The following is a 23,317-nucleotide window of genomic DNA, read 5'->3' as shown; positions in this document are numbered from 1 at the left end:
ACTACAGAAAGTTTAATGCAAGTTTGCTGTTTTGTGACGGCAGGAATCCCGTCTTTACCTCATGTGCTGACCATCAGTCCCAAGATAAACTCGGACAGGAAAAAGTAATGTAAAAAGAGGGAAGAAATCGCCCCTTTTAATCTTTGCTCCCCTTTCTTTCGCAAATGGGTTGACAGCAATGTGCCTGCAGGGCGGACAGCGAGGCAGCCGAACCGTGCCAAGACAGGAGCACAAGGCTCCTCTTGTCAGAAGCAGGACGCGTTTACCCGGCTGCCCCCTGAGGGGTATTTGCGCTCGGCCCGAACAACGCACACCCCTGGGAGAGCGGCCATTGAAGGAGACGTGTGTTTAAACCGCCGTCTGCCCGAAGGTTTTCCCTCGCAAAAGCGCGGTGCCGCAGCCCGGTCGTATGACATGGCGGCGGACGGCCGCCATTTTCCTCCCCTCCGACCGCTGCGCCCCGCCCCGGCCCGGCCCGGCTCGGGGGCGGTGCCGCCACCGCCTCCACCACTGCCCCGCTAGTTCCTGCTTCCCAGGGACGGCGTCGCCCGGCTCTGGCAAGTCCCTCCTCCGCCTCGGCAGTGCGGGCCGCCTCCCCCTCGGCCGCAGCCTCCTCCGGCCGCAGCGGCGTGCCCACCAGCCCCGCGGCGCCCATGGCGGCGGAGCCTCAGCCCAAGGCGCTGACTCGCAAGCCCCTCCTGCTCAACAAAGTGGAGGGCTCGCAGGAGGTGGTGAACATGGCAGCGATAGTGCCCAAGGAGGATGGGGTCATCAGCGTCTCCGAGGACAGGTACCGGGAGCGGGCGTCCACAGGTCCTGTGGGGCCGTAGCGGTGGTCTGTCACCTCCCGCCATCCCCGACGAGGGATGGCGGGAGGTGACAGGTCCTGCAGTGGTGATCCACCACCGTCGCCGGCGAGCGGTGGTGGTGACGGACCACCACCATCACTGACGCGACGGGAGACTCCACCACCGGAGTCCAGGCGGGTCGCGGTGTTCCCGCATGGGGACGTGGCTTTAGGCGGCCACAGCTGGTCCTGGAGGAGAAGGAGCTTGGGACGGGGGTCTCCCGCTTGGTGTCCATCTCCTCCACCGCCGTGTGGGTCAGGGCGGTGGGTGGGCTGGGGCGCTGCTGAAACTTGCAGGACTTGAGTGACTTCTTTAACGTGGGTAAAATGGGATCTGAGATCGCCTTCATCACAGGAATTGCCGGGGGGCGGGGGGCAGACTGTGGAGATCTTTGACCTTGCCTAAAGGTTGCCGTGGCGTTGGCTAAAACAGTAGTTTTGGTTCCCTTTTCCCCTCTCCAAGCGTTTCTTGGTAATTGTTTAAAAATACCATGTGTCAGTGATAAGATCTTGGAGTTAAATCCCGTGTTGTAAAGCTGCCAAAGAGCAGAGTGTTTTCAGGCCGTTTTGCCGGGGTCTGAGGCTGCCCAGAGGCAGCTTTGTCTCTTCTGAAAGAGCTCAAACTTCGTTCAGCCCTGCAGCCGGAGCTTCAAAACTCCATCCTGAAGGTGCCTTCCTTTAAAGCAAGAGCTTATTTTTCTTGCGGAGTCCGTAAGTAATTATTTTAAGCAGAGTTTCTTTGCAACTCGGGTGCATGGTGTAACCTGTGTCCCCAGCTTGAAAGACAAATGTTGCCCAAAATGTGTGAATATGTTTTGATTCTCAAGGGTTTGTGGGTTTTTTTGGACTGTTTCTCTTGGATGCCTGTTATCCTGTTGAGTGTCTGCTTTTATATCTCTGCTAGCTTTCTGGAAAACTGTCAGTATTTCTTTCATCTTGTTTTTGTCCTCACTGTGAGTTACTCTTCAGCTAGTTGTCAAATATGTGCAAATTTAAGATCATTTAAGTTCATCTAAGCTGTGGTCTTCAGGTGAACTCTCTTGCATCATAGCAAGAGAAACTGAGCTACATAAAACAAGTACGCTGTCACAGGGACTTAAAGCAGAGTTTTATATTGCTATGTGTTCATGATTTTATTGTCTTTACGGTTTTTATGTATTTGTTGTGAAGCTGAATAAAGCTTCAGTGTGTTTTTGCACATTTAGTTTGTTAGGCTTGCTCAGCTGTTTCTTTTTCTCTGTAGTGAAGTATTCCTGAAATTCACTTGCTCTCATATAGGTCTGTCTCTCAATCTCTGCCTCTCCTCTCATCTCAGAAAAAATAAGTAGCTTCTGCTGTTTTAGCACATGTGACTTGTTGAGAATAGATTGATTTTCCAAGTTGATATTTCTATGTAGAGAAAGGGATTGATCAGAGATCTTTGTTTCACCAATAACTGAGATGTCAGGTTCAAGAAACAAGTGGTGAAGTGGAAGCCAGGGGTTTCACACTAAGAAACTTGCTAGTTCATAAGCAACCATCCCTATTCCTTCTCATCCCAGGGCAAACCCCTGGTGTAGTTAGGTCCTGCTTGCTGACGAAACTGGGTGAAGAAATCTGCTGCTAGATGTGCTGATAGATACCTGAAGTTTTGCTCATGATACAGGATAGCTCTACAGACACTAAAATACTGTAGTAAGCCTGGAGGTTCCCAGGCTATTTTCTGACTGAAGGAACTAACCAGGTAATTTGCCTGCTTGTGGGGCTGGTTTGCAGTGTCTTTGAGATGCTATAAGCTACGATCGTGCCTTTTATTTCTTTAGGCATGAAGAGGTTGATTAATGGCTTTTTCTTTCATTTTTCCACCTGCATTAGCATTTTTATTGTAATTAAAAGGTTCAGAGTCTAAAACTTATTTGGAATAGCAGGCTGGGAGTTAAGCTTGGAGATTTCGGGATACCTGGGGTGAAAGCAAAGTTTACCAGATTTTCAATACCTGTGACTTATGGTTAGGCTTGTGCAGATCCTTATGGTACCTTTTCCTGTTTGGACCTGCCTCCTAGTGTTACTGTTGACGCGGTTGTTTAATGGCCTTGGAATGTGGAGAGCTTTTAGAGATTCCTGGAAACTGTAAGGGATGGTTCAGGAGATGTTATCTGTCTTTTGTTAGTGTTTCCCAGCCTGTGATATGTACTGCTCATATGAGAGAAATGTTCTGAAACTTTTGCAGGGAACTTCAGCTGGAATGACTGTCCATCTCCAGCACTTGCTTCAGGCTGGGGAGGACGGGTCTTCTGGAGATGAAGAGGAAGGAGTTCTCCGTTGGTTTGCTAGTTAATGGCTGAACATATATATCATTGTTGAAGTTGCTAGTAGTCTTAACATACACAACAACTAGATACCACTTTAAAGGTTTTCTTCAGTGCATGATGTGGCTCTATACCAGTAAACTCTTCAAGGCGGGAGCTCCATCTCTAGTCTATTTTTATGACACCAGTGGTTTTATTTGGTTTTAAAAGCCACGGAAGTGGTTTCAGCTATAGCTTGCAGACATAGTCATGCATTATGTAGCCCTGAATCGTTGTATTTGTACATGCATGCACATATTTTAGGAAATAAAATGAAAACCAAGTGATAATAGAGAGTGTGGTTATTCCTCATAAAGGATGACATAGATGGAGAAAGAAAGAATCTCATGGCAGGGCCAGGATGGAGGGGGGGTGGGGGCAGGGAGGGGTGTGTACATATTTAGCTAGATTATCTAAACTTTACGTAACCTGCAAGGTTGGAGTTTCTCTTCAGTGTGCATCACCTTTGTGCTCTACATTTTTTTCCTCTTCTGAATCCTAGTCAGTCATGTTAGTTGAATGGTGTGCATTGTGTCCTAATCTTAATTAATTTGGCTGATTCCTTTCTAGGGTAAAACAGTCTGAGCCTCTATCTCCTTACAGTACAGCTGGTGTGCATTGGAAGGGATAACATGTAACTTTTTCTAAGGAAAGGGGATGCACCTGTCTAGGCAGGTGAGAGTTAAAGGAGTGGCAGCATTTGTTATCCAAGAATGTATAAATCTGATGCAGTAGGGCTATAAGAATGAAATTATTAGCTTTCATCCACGCTTTTTCACCTGCCAGCAAATGGGTGGAACTAACAGATACATATATCTGAACGTGTAGAGTCTTGAGTGATCCATAGCATTGAGTACCCTAGGTGCTACGTGTGAAGCTAAAATGGGATTTTCCTAATGTGCACAGCTGGCCCTAAGTTGTCATCAGCTTCCTGTGTGTTAAAAGCATACACTACCTTTTCAAAATTGCCGAACATCCTTGTCTTTTGTTGACTTCAGAGGGAGATGTGGGTGTTGGGCATGTCTGAAAACTAGGTCACTGGCATGTCAAGTTGAGACATATCAACTCTGTGCTCCAGAGCAGATTTAGTGTCATTAATCTTACCTGAGCATGGGGATACGGTGGGAGAAGTGCACTGACTCACACAGCTTTCAGTTCTGCTTGGGAAATACATTTCTGTATTTCCCAGGAGCCTGCCAGTGATGTGAGTGCTCATTCAGCTGGGTGTCCTATGTGATGATTGTGTGTCACCGTGCAAGACTGGCAGGAGGGGGCTAGGTGTCATCGTGGTAAACCTGCGCTTTGCCACTAGCCATCTTTTTTTTCCACTAGCTATATTGTAGGCGAGGAAATCTTAGACACGTGCTGGTGTAGGAAACTTTCCTGATAATTATGAGCTCTGGTCTGTGCCCTCTTTTGGGTGGGAGTTCTGTGCTCACTTCCATGCTACAGAACTTGGAAATGTAAGTGTTGCAGTCAAGAGCTGTTCTCCTTAAAGTATTCATGGGAGGTAAAAGTTTTCATAGTTAACTGAAAGTGGTCAAAATCCTCTCCATTTAAAAAACAGACATTCTAGTCTCCTAGAAGGTGACAAAACCTAGGAGAAAAATATTTATGCCATAGGATTTTTATTTATTTATTTATTTATTTATTTATTTTAAATAAGGGAACAGAGACCTTTGTTTTCTCCCCTACCTCATGTCATTTTAAGTTCTTTTTGAACTGAGATGTCTCAGCTTCTTTATGGATTGCTGTATAAACAGTGAGCCTGGATGGTTTGTCATGCATGTGCATATTGGTATCTTCATCTTACAGAGGGAAAACTGTGCAGAGCTTGTACTGCCAGGTTTGAGTTACAGTTTGAGGTTTTTAAATGTAGATATGCACTTCAGCTGTTGTCCAAGGCTTGTCTTCTGGGTAGGTTAACTAGCAGATATTAGGGGGTACAAAAAATGAATGACCATCTGGTGTAGGTGAAATCTCAACTTTGCTAAACTAATGGTGTACTAGGAAAGGGAATGTGCATGTGTGACAAGAAATGTGGGGGTTTTCTTGTCCAGATCCAGAACATAAAACATACAGCATTATTGTTCATGCTTGTGAAATACCTCTAATGGAAGGTGGGATTCTTCACTCAGCACTGCATCCCAGCAGGATGCGAGGAACTGCCAACCTGTTCGTAAGCTCCTTGGGTTTCCTTTCTCCTGTGGTGGAGTGGTAGAGAGTGATTTCTTTGCAGAGCTATGGTTTCAATACAGGTTTGTCATTCTCATCTAAGCACAGAGCTCCGTCACTGACAGCTGCTCTGCTTTGTGTGTGGCTGTTGGTTTGCAGCAGAGGTGCAGGTGATGCAAGAACTGATTTTGATGCTGGCTCTCTGTGTATGTTCATCAGTCCAAACCTGTAGGTTTCACACCCAGGTTATTGCAGCATAAGCAGTAGTTCAAGCAGCACAGAAGGTGTGGATGCTCTTCGCAGGTGTAAAAAGACATGTCCCTGCCTAAAGGTTCTTTAAATCTTTATAAAAACATCAGTCACTGATCAAATTGTTGAGAGGAAATGAAGGAACTCTACATGAACAGTGCAAAGGTTTGTAAGAGACGTATTGCTGGAGATGCAGCTTGTTTGCTCTGAATGTTTTTTTAAATGCATGTGTTGCAACTTGATGACTGTGTTTGGAATGAAGCTCAGGGTGGAGGTTAGTGCTGGCTGTTTGAGTTAAAGAAGTGGATACTGGCAAGAGGTTTAAGAGCAGACAGAAGGTCCAAAAGCTCTTGGAGTCAGAAATTGTTGCAGATGTTGAAAAGCAACTGTTCTTGATTTGACTAACATGTATCCTGTTGAGATGCCAAAATCCTGGGAGTAGCACATAAAATGTTTTTCTGAGTACTTGTTTGGGATGATAAACTCTACTTAGTATCTTGTGGCAGACCTTCCAATGTATTTTTTTTAACCCCCTGTGGCCCTTCGTACCACCAGGAGTTGACTTCTTGAAGTTTGCCAAAGCACCTTGCCTTATGATGCTCTCCCCCGAGTACTTAGTATCAGTTAAAGATTTAAAGCACAAGCATTTAGTCTTGCCTTGCTGATTTGAGTTATCCTTCAACTGCTAGCTCATACAGGTCAATGCACTAATTGGTGCAACTCCTGCAGTTGTATTAAGTTCATGTCTTAACTGCAAGGTGGCAGCTGCAAAAATGTGATATGATGTGGCTTTGGACCACGACTTGTACAGACCCAATTTCAGCAGCAGAATTAGACATCAAAATAGAGTGGAACGTTAGATGCCCGAGTGTTGTAGAGTCAGAGGTGCGGTGGTTTTTACTTTACTCACCTCTGTGTTTTAGAGATTATTCATATCTTACAAGCTTTATTTGGAATAAGAAGAGCTACTCAATACATCTTCCGTTTGCCTTATGGCAGCCTCTTTTTCTGCCGGTTGCTGAACAATGCTCTTGAGTTGCAGCAAGTTTCAGGATGGAGCATCCGCCTCCCATATTAACCAGTTCTTGTTTTTCTTCTTGTCTTCCCTGACCCCGTCTTAATTTCACTGGCATCTGCTTACACAGAGACTGGCTCTCTCATCAGCGTGTCTTGTATCTGTCAGGCTTGGTGACCTTCCCCTGCAGCCTCTCCAGTTCTGCAGCTGAACAACGCTCCTCGCTGAGAGGAGACTGCACAATGCCACCTCTGTGTGTGCCCTGCGCCCCTGGAAGAAAAACAAATGCTGATTACGGATTATGCGGAACACAGAGACAGCATATAAGTAAAAATGTACTGTTGCGGGAAACTTGTTGGGTTTTCTCCTAAAGCTAAGGATGACTAGAAGAGGCAGTGATGCTACAGAATTAAATGGCTGCAATACCTTAAAATAAAGGTATTGCAACAGTTTTGAAGCTAGCAGGATAGTTCAGTAAGGCTGGCTTTTCATTGAGGGTCACTTAGTGAACTGAAGGTCTCAAACAGCAGGTGAAGTTGTAGCACAACAGAAATTTGTCAGTAGCTTGTTTGACCTACCTTGTAGGATTTTGGTTACTGAGGCAGACTCTTCTTTTCTTTCCCTCTCTCCAGCTGCACCGGTTCCTGCATGGTATCTGCTGACAGTGACCTGTGCACAGGTTTCCCAGCAACATCTTTCAGCTATGTGATAACACATGCAAGAGAACTGCTGGAAAGTGGCACAAGTTTTGTAAAATGTTGTTTGTAACAGCCTTAAGAGAACAAATGGGAAGGAGAAAATGGGAAGGCGTAATGCAGGCACACTACTGCTCCTCTGCTCAGGAGCTCTAAAAGCTTCATAAATGACGTGCAATGCCCTAAGGAGAGCAACTGGCTTTTGCACAAGTTTCTTATGTACATCACTGTGTTCTTGTGCCCTGTAACCTCTCAGACATTGGAAGGCCGTTTGCATTAAAGCCCCCCAGAAACCATGTTTAATTGCCTTGCCCATGGTGCTTCTGTCACATACCTGTCAAATATGATTCATTTTATATAAAACTCTGCCAGTATCTGCGTGTATTTGCCCAGAGATTTGATGAGAATTGCAGTAGTCCCTAGCATAGTCTGTTGCAAAGACAGGAGCAAGAAAAACCACAGCTGTTTCCCTTCTGCATATGGCGTGAGGGAGTGATGGATGCAGCCGTGGTGCCGCAGGATGCGGCAGGCTGGGGTGGGGCACCATGGAAGGGGACGGGAGCAGTGGCCGTGGGGTGCTGAGAATAGCCACAGGCAGCGGGATGCATCTTGTTCAGCAAAGCCTTGTCCTGCATGGGTCATCTTAGGAAAGAGAAAATAAAACTTCCTTCTTTATACTTCTGTGGGGTGAAGTATGAAATGCAGTAGATGGGGAAACTATAAAACAAACATCTGCACAGGACCAGCACGTACCCCAGCAAGTAGGTTGGGTGAGTGGCTGGAACAAGCCCGGAGAAGAAAAAGGACAATTTTGTGAAAGGAGAAGCAGGAGAGGGCAAGTTTACAAAGCAGCCCTCCAGGGATGGAGCTTTACATAATCATGAAACCATATGCATCTCTCAGGGTTCTTCATATGTCACAGTCTGTCTGCCTGATGGCTTGAAACTGCATAAATAATGTTCAAAATGGATATTTGGCCATCAGGAAGCAAGTAAAAAATTTTGCAAATTAGACTGTACTGAGATTTTAGATAGACAAAGTGCAGCCTTCATCCTCATAAAAGGGAGAACAATTGTGGAGCCTGGGTTAAAAAAAGTTGTGTTTTAATTTTTTTCCTAGTCAGGCTGCAGGAAATAGTGTTGTGTAACTAACCTTGGCCAGACTTTGAACATATGGGCTTTGCTTGTCACACCATGTGTATTCACCACTTAAGTTTTTCAGGGAACTCTTAAGGTTTTGAGCACCGAATCGAAGGCGATGCCAAAGCACAGTTCTGGGTAGAAGAGCACTGCTGTTCTGCTGCCAAGTTTACTAAGAAGTTTGATCTAAAGTTGTCTTTTTTTTTTTTCTCCAAATCCTGTACTGTTCCCTCTTACTGTGAGGTAAAAGATCGATGTTCTTAGCAGGTTTTTGAAATAACGGTAGTGATTGATCAGCCCCAGAAGGCAATGCTTTTGACCTTTACAAGTCTGTAATAGCAGTTTCAATAGGAGTTGAGTCCCATGGAGAGAAATCTAAGAAAAATCTGTCCTAATGTGAATTGGCCTATTTTGCCACTAGGTTGAATTATCTGGATTAGAATTATCTGGATTCAGGTGATAGAGCAAATACAGTGCCCTGCCTTGAAGGGATGTGGAGAGAAGATCCTTGCCTATGTTTAGAACATGACAGATAATGAGATTTTGCACCTCCAGCAGAGAGTGCAAAGTTGATAAATTTACCTTCGGCTTCAAATTCACTTATAATAACAAATAAAGGCTTAATTGTATTCTTAAGCAGGTGGTGCATCTGCCTCGTGGAATACTTTAGGGTCTTAAAGTAAACAGCTTTTTTTTTTTTTTAAAGCTCTAGTAAGGTCTAATCATGAGTTGGTGCTAAAGGTTTTACTTTAGCTTAAAAGGTAATAAGGTATAGCAAAAACATAATTACATTTATGCAAGCTAATGCATGCTAGACAATGGGAGATGAGAGAGGGTTTTGCAGTTGGTTCAGATAAGTGGTACGTATCCTCTTAGTACAATAGTTTCAAGATTTAGATGTATAGGTATCAACAGTCTCTGACTTCCACGCTATCCACGGCTTGGAATAAAAAATATATAGACAGTGACTGAAAAAGGAAATCCAGTAGGTTTATTGTGATGCAAGATAAGATGAACCAGGAGAGCACTGAAAATTAGTCTGTTCTGTTGCTTGCTTTCTTGTTGCTGTTTATGTTTTCTGAAGCAGAACAGCAAAGCTTATCTTATAAATGTCTCCTCTGATTTGGACACTTCTCCAAGAACATATACACTGAGTTTTCTTCCCTTGCAGATGTTGGCTGAATATAGTGTTGAACTCAATATTCTGTAAGGTGTTTTGGGGCCAGTTTATTACACAAAGATCTGGAAGGGACTGACTTTTCATTTAAAACAGTAGCCTCTTATCTCTCTTAAGAGACAAGTCCTCATTAAGTATTTTGCCCCCTTCATATATGTTGGAAACTTCAGGAATCTCAGTGCTGTGAAACTGGAAACGGTGGCTTAGATTTTATTTGTAACTAGTTTGCACTCAAGTCACTTATGTGCTGAATTAGCCTCACTTTTAATATTTTCCGCTTGGTACTTAGTGTTATTAAGCTGCATCTTCTCATTCCCCTACTCCGTCCCTGTTTTCCTGTTTGATACAAGGAAATTCTGCCCCCCCCCCCCCAGTTCTGTGTTTTGCTAGAGCAGATGTGGGCTATGGAGTCAGCCAATGAGTGGTTCAAATTGACATTGCGAAGGCCTCATGTTTTCTAGTAGCCTGCGCGTGGCACAGGATGAAAGTAAAATCTCTAAGGTGACCATGATCTCTAAATCTTCTGCTTTGATGGTAAGGACATAGCCTGTGGTCCAACCTAGCTTTTACTGCATGCAGGGTTGACTAAAGACAGCTGCAGCATTTTGATGTCAGGGGAAACACCTCTATGTGGTGTCTTGGCTGGACTTGCCTTTACTGGCTCTACTTTATTGGCTGTTTCAGCAGCTTCACCAGCAATAAGCTGCTGCCAAAGGCCAATTGCACTTCTGCCATTACTGGAAGTCTCATGCCTGTCCTGTTCTCCAACGTCACGCATGCAGCCCTTGTGCCTGCTCTTGTCCTCTTGGTCCCATTGCTTCGAACTCCTGTGGCACAGGAGTCCTTGGTCAGGCTTCAGTGTAGCCTGCTTTCTGACAGCCAGGAGCTCAAGGGGAGGTGGAAGGGCCTTTGCTGAAGAGCCCTGCATTGGCTTCCAGAGCTGAAGGATTGTTTTTAGTGTGCTGTGGTAATGGTTTTCTTCATCAGTACCTGCTTCTGCCTGTACTAAAAGCTAGAGATCAAAATAGAGCAGTACGGTAGGTGTTAACGGGGAAAGAGAGGACTAAAGCTGGCCCAACATGAATTGTGCTGAGGGTGGGAGGTGAGAAGATAATGTATCTATCAAGTCAAAATTGACACCTTTGGCTTTATTGTACCCAAAGCCTGGACTAAAGTTATTTAATGACCGGAATTAAAAAGTTGATGCTTTTTGCTGAAGTGAAATTATACATTTTATTCTGTCCACTGAGCCCTATTTTATGTCCCATTCAGTCAGAATAACTATAATTAAGCTCCAAAAGTGTGTGTCAGGTCTATCAGAGCCTTGCCTTAGTAGCTGAGGCTTTTAGCCCTGTCTGATGAGCAAAAGCCTGTCTGATATTACCTCATGTTTTCTAGATCGCGTTGTATCTGAAGTCGGGAGTAATAGTTTTTGAGACTGCATTAGCTGCCATTGACGGCTAAGAGTGGACATATGCTGGACGTCTTCAGGCAGGAGAAAGCAAGAGAAGCAGCTAGCCTGAGAGTATCAACTGTGATGGGCGGCAGACCACTGTACTTGGCACAGCGTATTACATAGCAATGGCTGGTTACACAATGTATAGGTACTAATCCATTTCCAAAGAAGAGCACAGTCTCTTCCCTTCAGGAAATGAATCAGACTTCATAAGCAAATCTCCTCTTGCTAACTTCTGCAACTGCCAGTAAATGAGTGGGAATACATAAATCCATCTTCATGCTTTCAAAATATCAACTAGGAAGTGATCCTGCTGGACTTCAGCAGGGACATCAGCTCAGACCCATACAAACACAGAACTTTCAGGTTCATGTTCTGAGTCCCATTGTTGCTAGATTTATTTGTAACCAAAAAGCAAAAGCATGTAAAATTTTGGAGAGCATGCTATGTTGCTTGGAGTCCCATGGCAGGCTGAGCTGTGAGGCACTGGCGGATGAGGAGCCCTGTTGAGTGTGGTGGGCTGTTGCAGAGACATGCCCTCAGCCTTGCTGTGGGCAGAGTTTCTGCAGGCTGTGGACATTGCTCTGGGGGACATTTGGGATCTCTGTTGCGTATCCCCTCATCTTCCTCTCTGTACACTCTTTATCATTGCTTGTATGGTGAGGGAGCAAAGGACAAGCAGAAAGGTAGGAAATCCCATGGTAGCTTGTGCTGCCACTTTAGTTCCAAAGTTAATTTTGGAGTGAAAGATTAAAAGCAAAGGTAGGTTTTTTTTTGTTAAACAAGGAATGCTATAAATGCTGGTGGTTATGGTCTTTAGGTTTCCAGTGGTTGACTCTTCCTCAAATACTTTGGCTAACCAATCTTAGATATCAGAAAAAGCAGTAGGAAAAGGGAGTTATGAATGTACTGATTGTTTAAAAAAAATTTATATGCTGTAGTGCCTGAAAATGTGTGAACTTTATCTGAATTCTGAAAGTTTCTGTGATTTAGGATGTTTTTACTCCTCCTTTCCCTCCTCCTCAATAGGTTCTTTGGTAGATAAGAGATAAACTTGGCGAGGTTTTCCTTAATAAGTTTTCATTAACAGGAAACGAAGCCAAGGAGTCTCCATCTCTGACTAGTTTCATCCACAGCATCCTTTTAGTCACAGCTTATATTCATCTTTCTAAAAACCTGATGACTTAGAAACTCTTTTTTGAGGAATCAGGAATAAACATCGTTGTCTGCTTTTTATGAGGTGTGAACACACCTGAATGAACAACCCAAGGAGTGCCAAGGTTGAGGTGACCAGCAGGAAGCTTGGCTAAACCTAACAAATGGGTTGATGTGCCTCGGTCAGTGTCTTCCATGGTCTTTCCTGTGCTCTACAACTGAGCTTGTGTTCACATGCACTTTTTGACACGAACAGACATTTTTACATAGTTTAAAGAGCCAGATTCTTTTAGAAACAAGTATAATTGTTATTCAGCTCTTAATCACAAAGACAGGACTACTAACTATGTAGGTAAGTATTTTGTATACAGTGTCATGTGGGAGAAGTAGGTAAATAACCATTTTGACAAAAATTCTGGATGCGGGTAAAGCAAAGGACATGGGTAACTGCTTAGTGATCTGTGTTCGAGAGTGTTGCATGTGGATTAAAAAGTGCAAACAGTGGTTTCCAAAGGTGGTGTGTATGCATGTATTGACACCTCAGACTCAATGGTGTTCTTCCAGAAATAAATGATACTGCCTGTGTTTGCAGGCGTGCTCCTAATTTGAAAGCCAGGCGTTGTGATACTGTGAAGCATTATCCTGGCAATGGTCATCTTTTTGTTCGTAGTTTGATTTCCCTTTATGGCTGTGCATGATGACTGTAGTTAAGCCAGAAATTTCTGTTTATTCAGTTGCTGGCCAATACCTTTACTCTGACTTCAGGCTAATAAAAATGAAGGGTGGAAAATGGCAAAATATGGACCACCTTGAGATATTATTGCGGTGTGCAAGATAATGAGAAAGGAGGACTCTTGTGAGCAGAAACAGAAAATCCCTTGTTGTTCCGACTTTCCGTTTCTTCTAAACAAGCCCCGTATTGCACAGGGTGGTGTATGTAGGGCAGACTTCAGTGGGATCAATATTGTTCCTCTTTTCAACGACTGCATGAATCATCTGGGAGAGACAGGCAGCTGAACCCAGGGCCACTTGCTATAATGACTGTGTTTCTAACGAATTAAGTAGCATGAGGACATGTATTCAGGCACAGAGATCTGGCTGGCTGTACTGTATGGTTCGTTGGTACCAGGCACTGCTGTTGCCATGAGCCAATTCCCACAGTGTCAAACAATTCCCAGACAGGGTCTGGGAGTCAGCTTGGACCAGGGACCATTCCTCGTACACAGCTTGGATGCAGCTGCTGGTTTCTATGCCAGGTGGCCTTTCTGCCAGAGACTGGTCCCAGCCCTGTGTCATTTGTCAATACAGGTGTGTTTCACATCTCCAGGCCACCCAGATCACGTGGCTGTCCCTGCTGGTGGGGAGTCAAATTTGCCTATGGGAAATTGGTTCTGTGATTTAAAAAACAAAAACAAAAAACAAACAAAAAAACCCCACAAAAAAACCAACCAACCAAAAAAAAAAAAACCAAAAAAACAAAACCAAAAAAAACCAAAAAACCCAACCCAAAGCTGCTAGTTTAAACAAGACACAGACCTTAGAAGTGGTCTGCCTGCCTAAACATTTCTGCTGGTTTGAGATCTGTAACAATAAGTTTAATAAAAAGTCTGAATCTGAGACCAAAAATAGCTTGAGATTCTTAAGGCTGACTTCAACCAGATATCCAGGGGAGGGCAGGTCTCCCAGGGCCACAATACTGAGGAGAAATGCATGCACCACCAAATTCCTGCGTGGGACATCGGCCAGCAACCCATGAGGCCACAGCCAGGGTTGGAACCCAGCTGGAGCACAGAGGTGGCACTCGTTGCCTCTGTGGCCATGTCCTCCGGTCAGACCACTGTGTTCTCTTGCTGCAACTCCATAGGCCCAGGCATTGGACCTGTAACCTGTCTGAGTACATCTCCTCATGTTCCTCAACAGCCGTCAAGATTATTTGTCTCCATGAGCCTTTGTTTCTGACACCCAGGGATGTATCTCTGACTGGGTTGAGAAGCACGTTGTTTCATCATGTCCTGTAGGTCTGGGAGACTGGACGTGGATTTCTTTACACACCAGCTTGTTCCCTGCTTACACGGTCCTAGGGTGACATCCTTACAGTGGGCTTGGTGCCAATGCAGCTGCACTGGAGCTGCTCCACGTACTGCCAGTAGAAGAGTCCAGGCTTCACTTCTGGTAAGTGTGACAGTCCCTCTGCTGTTTCAGGCCAAGTGAAAGCTTTGGTCCTGTATTTTTGAAGTCATAGAGCTAAGCTGTAGTAATGCCCAATTTTGAAATACAAGCCACTAATCATCTACCCCTTTGAAACACATATATAGTTGGGTGTTATGTGCTGAAGAGAGAATTCTTCATTGAGGTGATCCAAATATAGAGAAAAGCTTGGAGAAGATCAAGGAAGTCCAGAGACCCTCTGCAGGGAGGCTTTACCTAAACTTTTCATCTTTGAAAAGACCTTCAGTCATAAAAATGACATTTCTGCTCCTTTCAGTCCCTAAACTACTTGAAAGAAATTGAGCATACAGTTGCCACAGACCTTACTTCAAGCATTGTTTTCCACACATACATCTTTTCATGTAATGAATGCTTCAATAAGATCTTTGATGTTGCTGCCAAATGACTACAGAAAACTCTTAACAGGATACGAAGGTTGTATTAAAGCTTCAAGGTGGACAGAAGATAAGAAACTTTCATTTCCTAATAAAACTGGTGATGCCACAAAGGAACCAAGAAGAGGAAGTGTGCTACTTCAGTAGCTTGTGAGCTCTCTACCTGAGAAAAGCATAGGAATCTTCAAAACATGTTTGCAGTAGAAAGCACTGTACAGCTAGAGATGCTTGTTCTGTAACTATGACGTAGGTCTTTCTGCCTTGTCCAGTTTACCTGACACTGATAATGTAACAGAAATTACATATGTCGTTGGGGCAAAGGCTTGTGGAGAGAAAGTCTCTCTTCTGTCGTCTTGCATAGCTTATTTTTGTACAGGCTGTTTCCATTTGGGTAGTTGGTTGAGGATTAGGATTCACACGGTATTTATTTCAGTCGGTTTTTTTTTTTTCTTTTTTTTCCCACCTCTTTATCCACTAATGTGGGGACACTGATGTGTCTCCCATTAGGAAGAAGTAGTAATTTACTTTTGCTTCAATATATAAGCAAACACTAAAATTATTGGGGTTGGTTTCATCCTGCTCCGGGGTCATTTGAGAGTTTTACTGCTGACCTCATTGTGAGGCGGATCAGATGAGCGTTCCAGAAGCGCAGCTGATATTTGCATTACTGGGGAAGTACATCTACAGCTGCTGCGGTAGGCAGGAGGATGATCGGCATCCCTTACCTGTCACTGACACACTAAGTGGGATGGGGCAGTGGTGGAGTCAGAAAATATGTGTTGGATGTAGCCTTGTTGTTCTGACACTCTTTGGCATGGTGCTACCCCACGGCGGTTGCATTCTCCTCCCGCTCCTGAGCTTGGCCCAGATTGCTAAGCTGGGTTTTGTGTCTTGGAGCCAGGCTTTCCAGTAGTGAAGACTGTTGGGTTTTCCTCATCTTTCATGGTGCGTTATTGTTCCCTCCTGCATTGTGAGGAAAATTATATATTCTAGTTTGGGTTTCTTGTGTGGAATGTCTTGTTATAAGAGCCTTCTGTGTTTACTCCTTTTCTACGAAAAGTTTCTTGGTAAGTTTTTAATATCATTTTGACTGTTCTCAGGATGGTTGGTCTGAAATTATCCTCTGGTATGCATCCTCTGATACTAAGGAAATTGTGTCAGATTATTTTAGCCCAGCTCTAAATTGTTATAAGGTTATTATTGCTTTTTTAAGGTCCAAGATAAGAGGATCAAGAAAGCAACAAGATTTCTTTAGAATCATGTGTACTTTGAATACTCAGGGCGCAAAGGTTTTATAGCAGTCTTTATAGTATTTTTCTACAAAATCTACTGCTTTTGCTGAACCACAAGATTGCACTTTCTCACTCTGGACTCAAACAGAAATTCTACTCGGCCTCCATTGCATCAAATTTTATGGAAACAACAATTTTAACCAGATACTAAGAGACAGAGGCAGATTTGGAGTCAAATAAACTTAAATTATGGATAGCTATCAATTATGCAGAAGTAACATGGAAATAAACAGAACAAGATGTTTAACTTGGCTCCCCTTCCTCCTATGCAACTAAATTGATATTGTTTCCTGAAATCACAGATCGGAGTGACACTGGTGTTGTCATTTGGCGACACATTATGGTTATGTATTATCTGAAAAAAATTAGGCAATTGGGGGGAAAAAAAATCAATTGCTGAAGCTGAAAGTAGAAATTGAAAGTTTCTTTGTAGAGGAAGGGAACATATGATCATCCATCCTCCTTTGCAGAGAAGTTTAATTCTTGTTGGTGCATATCCAGTCTCGATGTTATGTTTTTAACTGCTGTTGAACTAGTTGCTGTGGCTTTGATAAGTTTCTGTAGTGGTTAGTTGCTGTTGCAAGAACTTAGCAGGTACAGGTGACTTCTGAGTCTCCTGGGGAGAAAATGGCCAGGCTAATGTCCATCCTACCAGCTGACTCAGCATCAACTGCTTATTTAATTATCCCCCCCTGCCCCAACTCGTATTTGAGATTTGATTCTGGGGAGGGTGGTGTCAATCTCCGCATGCTCAGGAGATCTTATAGCCTGCCTTGTCCTCCTAGTTGACTGTTCTTACAGCTAAAGTGTTACGGAGTAAAAATGGGTGTCAGGAGGTGAGCATTTGGGAGCCAGGTGTTTACACAGTCCCAATTAGGATTGCAGGAGTATGTCCAGGTCTGTGGAGGATGTGGGATTTCACACACTTGGCATTTTGCGTTGGGTGGCTTGAACTGCCATGTTTAACGAAAGTCCCATTTTTGAGTACCTACCTCTTCAGTAGGAGCAACGCTCCCAGACCTGGGCCCTTACCTTAGACCTGCTGGTGTTTGGTATCCCTGTCCTTAAGTTCTCTTGTGAAGCTGGGTTACGGCGCTGCTTTCTCTACCTGTCCAGGACTGATTTGGAAGGGTCTCAAACATCTGGGTTTTAATTTTGACTAATAGTAATATTTTGTAAATAATCCATGAACAGGACCTAGTTTGACTCTGTGGTGTGTGTTTACTTATTCAAAAGCTAAGCTTCTTTGAACCAAAAAAATGTTTTATTCTTGAGACTCAAGCTGGGGAGGGAACAAGAGGAGAAACTTGTGAAGAGCCAGTGCTGAGACTTGAAACTTTCCATGAGCATTTCAGAGGAAGGCAATTGAAGTGAAACGTTTTCTCTCCCTGAAAAAATATACAGTGAAAATGTTTTATTTCAAGTACAAATTTTGCAGTATGTGGTTGGGAAAAGATCACTTGAAACTGAGTTCAGATAGTCTGCATTGGTCATGACTTCCTTTTTCAAACTATCGTTTATTTTCCTCTATGCTTATTTTGCAATGATAGATAGTGAACCTTTGTTTGCCTTAAATGCCAAAAAAAAAAAAAAAAAAAAAAAATCCTGTTAACAGGAAACTGATAACAGCCTAATGGATTTAGTGTCCCAAGTAGCACAGCCAGAACATCCTATCTGAGGTACCAAGGTAAGTGGAAGTGCATTATCTGGAGAAGCCTTAATGTAGGAAACAATTTCCATGTTAGATATTTGGAGGTTGCTCACAGGGTAATACTCAGGTGTCAAGTGCAACTGGAAGGCTTTTCATTACCGTCTCTTGACTCTTGACACCGCCTCAGTGCTTCATAAATACAAAGTGTGAAGCTGGACTTCTCCCTTCTGGGGTTGGGCTGACTTCATGCAGACTTCTTGATACCCCACCCCAGTAACTGGGATGTATGGAGAGTCTTGAGGTTTGAAGGGTTCATCTTCAGCCTGTTGCCTCAATTTGGATAGATTATTACCAAAATACTGTGCTGTTTCAGTTTTCTTCTCTAGGGATTACCGAGCCAGCTGCTCGCTGCTGTCCCTACTGCAGGCTTTTTATCATTCATACTTTATAACCTGTTCCCTACTGCTTATTCTTCCCATTCATGTTTTATCTCTAACACAGCTCCTTTCAACTCACTCTCTCCTTTCCTCACCTTCCTGTTTATTCATTCTTTTGGTGACCCTGTCTTATCAATTAGAAATTCAAAAAAGGACAGCTGCTTCCTTCCTGCATGAACTCTTGGAGCAGCTGCACATCCTAATGCTGACTGCTGTTAAATACTAATATCAAGCAGTCGTCTGATATGAAAAGTTAAAATGGGGCAGCTTGGATTGGGAAAAACACTGGCACCAGAAATCTGATTAAAATAATCTTGAGCATTGGTGACGTGAAAGGTGTTTGGCATGTTTAGCAGTTTTTATTTGCCAGATGTTGTCTTCTGAAAACCTGAAGTACCCATTGTATCCTTCTGTGTTCCAGCAGCTCCTTTCCCATCAGCAGCCCATAATAATTCCCAGTTTGTTAATGGATTTTTTAAACATGTTTAAATATTATTAAAATGCATTCAATTGTTTTGAGTAATTGAGAGATGGTGAATGTGTGATGCCTTTCAGGTGATGGGGAGTGGGCTGGGATGCTGCAAGCAGTAGAGAAATGGAAATCAAATGGGAAGAGATTCTTTCTTTTGCAACGGAGGGAATGGCGGTATTTGCCTTTGCCTGATCGTTTCAAAGCCATGTTTGACTTAGTGAGGAAAGAGACAACAGCTGCTTGAGCAGGTATGTGGGCTACCTCTGCAGTTGCTTGAGGGTGCACAAATGCTGAAGGCTTGTTACTGCCAAGGAGAGGTGACCTTGGTAGCCTGGTATCTGCTGGTTAACAGGTGTTTCCTGAAAACAGGAGGACTGGGATGCAGAGGGAGTATCTGCACCTTTCACACACACATACGCATCTAAAGCTTATGTTCTTGCCAATAGCATGAGTATTTTTAAAAGGCCAAGTCTTCAGGACTTGCAAATCACTGTCATCCCTTGCTGAACCAGAGTGCTGGAGCCAGAACTCTGGGGAGAGAAATAGTATGGTTCAAATGTGCATAAAAATGAAGGGTGCCAGAGGAGCAGACAGTGTGGGATGACTGGGAGAACTGATGGGAAAAATTTCTCTAAGCTTTTAAGTGCATGATTTGGAGTTTACACTACTGGACTGTCTTTTTGGGTCCTATGTCTGAAGTAGGGGTTACTGGTTGACCACTGGGAAAGCTAGGATGTAGATCCCCAATGTTCAGTGGCATCTAATTAGCATGTAGCTGCCATGCCATGAGCTTTTTTTTCCTTCTACAGACTACAGAAATATTTTCCTTTTGAAAATTTGATCAAACAAAACTATTAAATGCTCTGGCACAACAACAAAAAAAAGTCAATAGGAAAAGCAAAGACAAACCTTGGTCTTTCAGACTTATGTGAATGAAGCATTTTAAAGGTGCAGTGCCAGGGGGGAAAAGATGCATTTGTGAAATGATCTGGTTGTTGCATTTCTAAGAGCCTTTGTTAGCTTGCATTTATTTATATGGTGCAGCACAGATGATGAAAATTTGTGTGTATTTCCAAAACAACCCTTTTGTTCACTGCAGTGTTCAAGGTCATAACTGTTCTGGGTTTTTCTTGTAAACTTGCTATTCCTGTTTATTGGCATGATTTAGAGCAAGCTGTCCAGCTGATCTGTTTTAGGGGCCAGACCCTGTCCACAGGACAGCTCTGTCTAATCTCTTCTCCCTCTTCCCCTCCAACTGGAATAAAAATTGATTATAAAAATTGTTACCTGCTACTGGCCTCTGAGTAAATTTTTAAAATACTGCCTTTCGTGTGTGCTACCTCCCTCCGGGTTCTCAGTAGTTGGGACATCTCCGAATTAAGTAAACTGCTATAACTGCTGCAGATTGTTAATGATTTACATTTCTTGATAACTGCTCACAAATTGTGTATTCCAAAGCTCACTGTGTGTGTTTGATAAGAAGACACAATTCATTTGTATTAGATATGACATGTGCAAGAGACTTACTGGACTGTCAGGTCGTTCCACCTGGATGTTTTCAGCATGTCTCAGATACCAGAGCAGGAGAGTGGGAGGAGGAACTGCTTGACACAGCAGAACACACATGGATTTTGAAACCAAAAGAGTGGGCTTTAGTTTGTGGGAAGTGTATCTTGTGGCTTGAGGTAACTGGATGTATCGTCTCAGCCTTTTTGCATAGTAGCTTAACTGTCTGCAAGGAAAGCTGTTCCTCCCCTCCCTGCCCTCTGTGTAAGAAGCAATCCTGTCTGACCTGTGAATAGCTGAGCCAGAATTACAAACCTGATTTAGCGTTTCAGGCAGTGCTGAGCCTGCAAGGCAGCAGGATCATAAAGGACCCTTCCCTTATGTACTGCCTTTACCCATCTCAGCTCATGTTTTTCCCTGGCAGATGCTGTGATCTGATTTTACGCTTTAACTAATAGCACAAGGATTTACTTGCCCAATGGGTGGTCTCTAGCTGTCTTCTACCTTGTATTACCATTTAAAATCTTGTGTCCTCTGCCAAGGTCAATGATAGATCTAGTCTGCTTTAATCTGCTGCCATCCTCTGCTTTCAATGGCCCTCCAATAGCCCAAAGTCATTATTTCAGACACCTTCTTCGCACTGTCCATGCCTGTGTTAACTAATGGCCTCCTGCTGGAAGGCAACATCTCTGGATTAAGTGGGGTGGAACAAGCTGTGTTCATGTGCATGCAACCCCTCTGCACGTAACTCAGGCCACTGGGCAAATATTACTTAACTCAAAGATTGGCGATGTGTGATCTTGGTTAACACCAAGTTATCCTTTCCTAAAAAGAAACCATACGAATCATCCTCTTGTTGCTAGTAGAATAGCTTATTATCTTCACACCTTTACTTTACTTTAACAAGGATTGCCTGATTCGCTAATAGTAGTAACAGGCACAGCACCATCCTGACTGTGATAGGGGTGGGTGGTACAGTGCTTACATGCAGCATACGCTGTCTCTGATGGTGTAGCACAGTGGATGATGTACTCTTCATACCTGCTGTGCTGCTGTTGTAGGCCAGCTCTGTGGTACGTGTTATGAAGTGGTTTGCATCTGCTGTAATCTCCATATCTGTCAGTGTTCTTTTATGTGAGCTCAAGAATCCTTACCTGTCTGAATTCCGGCAGGCTGGTGCAGGAGCTTATTGAAAGGAAGGAATCCTGTCTTTATTCAGGATGGGGAAAGCTGATCAGCTTTTTCCAGTGGATGTGTACAGTTGCTCAGTAGTTAAATCAGCAATGATATAAAGTCCTTGCTTTGAAAGTACTCTGCCTCAAATCGCTGATTTCTGTGAATATATAAATATTAAGACCTTTATTGTCATCACCATGCCTAATAGCATGACCTAGTAAGAACTTTCTGCTTTTGAATTTCAGGATGTTGCCTTTCGTATTAGCTTGGAATAAGATTTAAATGTGAGGGGTTGCAAAACAGAGGCAGATCAGCTGAGCTGTTTTTTTTTCTCAAGACCTCAACTCTGTTTCTTCCAAGATCAGACTGATACTTCCTCTATGGATGGCAGCAATAAAGATCTGGAGAATGCAAGCTGAGACAGCATCTGGACAGGAATTGCAGAGGACTCTTCTTGTAACCCTCTAGACAAAAATAAGTCTGTGAAATAAGCTAGTAACAAGGTGCTAGAAGAGGGTTTCTAATAATGTTTGATGCTTTTGCCATGAACTGGAAGCTGTCCCTTATTGCAAAGCAGAAGTTACCTATAAGGCAATGACAAGATAAATAAACAGTAGCTGCTACAGGCTTTACGGGTTTGGTGGAGGGGTAGCAGTCACCTAAGCAGTGGCCTCCTATCGGACACAATTCCATCAGATGTCTTTATTGTCATACACTGTAATATATTGCACTGTTTTCACATTCAAATAGTGTATTTTTCCATACCTGGGGAGGGAGTTGGTTGTGTCCTCCCTACACTTATGTAGTAGATGTGGCTTTCCTGTCCCATCTTCACAAGGAGAAAGTGTGTTGTATACCTTCAAGATTTTCTGTGGCCCATGATTGCCTCTGCCTATTTCTCTCTTTTATCATTTTCTTTCTACCTCTCTTTGCCAGGAACATGTGGTTCTGGGATTGCCCTTAGAAGTTGTAGCTGGCAAATCCTCTGTTCCCTCCCCTACCAGTGCAGTCTGCTCCAAATTAGCAGATAAGCTGATTGGGTCTGGAGAGATGTGAAGAACTGCAGGAGAACATAGTAAGTGGACAGCAGTGTATTGCAGAGAAAATCTAATACTGATAAATATACGTTTTTCTCTCATCCATATTTTGTAAGTTTCTAAATCATGCCAGTGTGAATAAAAAACATGTAAAGCTGCTGCCAAATAAGCAAACACTGCTAGGGTATGTACAGGGAGAAGATGGATAAAGAAAAGAATGATAATGCTCTTATAATTCATCAGGTTTGTCTGTGTCTGGATTGCTGTGTTTAGTACAGAAGATGCCAGTTCAGACAGGATATTGTCTCATTAGAGGGACTGGAAGACAGGTAAGGAGAACAGGACACAAGAACAGCTTTCCCAAGAGACTGGAAAGATTGATTACCTTAAAGAGGAAGCATGTAAGAAATGATAGGAGTATACACAGCAACTAATCAGGGGAGAAAGTAGAGACAAAAGAAACTTCTAAGCTTGTAACACAAGAGCAAGAGGATGTTCATTGAAATTAACAATTAACTACCTTAAAGATGATAGAATAAAATTAGCACAGCATGGAGTTTGATGCTGAAGAATGGGAAGGCTGTAACGAGGTTATATGAAAGAAGTAGCTGGATGTGAAGAGGGACGACACGTTTGAGATGAATTTTTTTTAATAATAAAAGCAAAAGTTTAGGCTTGTGATACAGATTTGAAGACCCTTTCTTTTCACTTGTGTTGATTTCCATCTTCCTATGGAAATGCAGAGGTGACAAACTATGACTGTCTTGTAAGCCCTTGAAATGCCAGATCACCTCTAAATTACAGAATCAGAGCTCTGGGCTTTGCTGGCACCTCACGACACTCTCCTCAGTATGTGTGATAAGAAGAAATCTGAGAACCCCTGGCAAGGCACTTCAGGGCTGCAGTTC

The 23,317-nt window shown here is 43.3% G+C and overlaps 1 protein-coding gene across 3 annotated transcripts in view; it reads left to right on the top strand.

Annotated features, from left to right (window-relative positions):
* The first annotated feature begins 531 nt into the window (after nt 1–531).
* WDFY2 (WD repeat and FYVE domain containing 2) overlaps nt 532–23,317 on the top strand; it is a 66,262-nt gene continuing 43,476 nt past the window's right edge. Inside the window, exon 1 of one of the 3 annotated variants that reach the window (XM_054217941.1) lies at nt 532–790. In XM_054217941.1, the coding sequence (XP_054073916.1) occupies nt 654–790 (137 nt within the window). In that variant the 5' untranslated portion in view covers nt 532–653. Of the gene's footprint in view, nt 791–1,252; nt 1,559–7,293; nt 22,448–23,317 lie in introns of those variants that run through there. The other 2 variants (XM_054217949.1, XM_054217959.1) reach the window with 2 other exon arrangements.

This window comes from Rissa tridactyla, chromosome 1, assembly GCF_028500815.1.
Source record: "Rissa tridactyla isolate bRisTri1 chromosome 1, bRisTri1.patW.cur.20221130, whole genome shotgun sequence".
Classification (NCBI taxonomy): Eukaryota; Metazoa; Chordata; class Aves; order Charadriiformes; family Laridae; genus Rissa; species Rissa tridactyla.
This window is presented reverse-complemented; position numbering and strand designations above follow the sequence as displayed.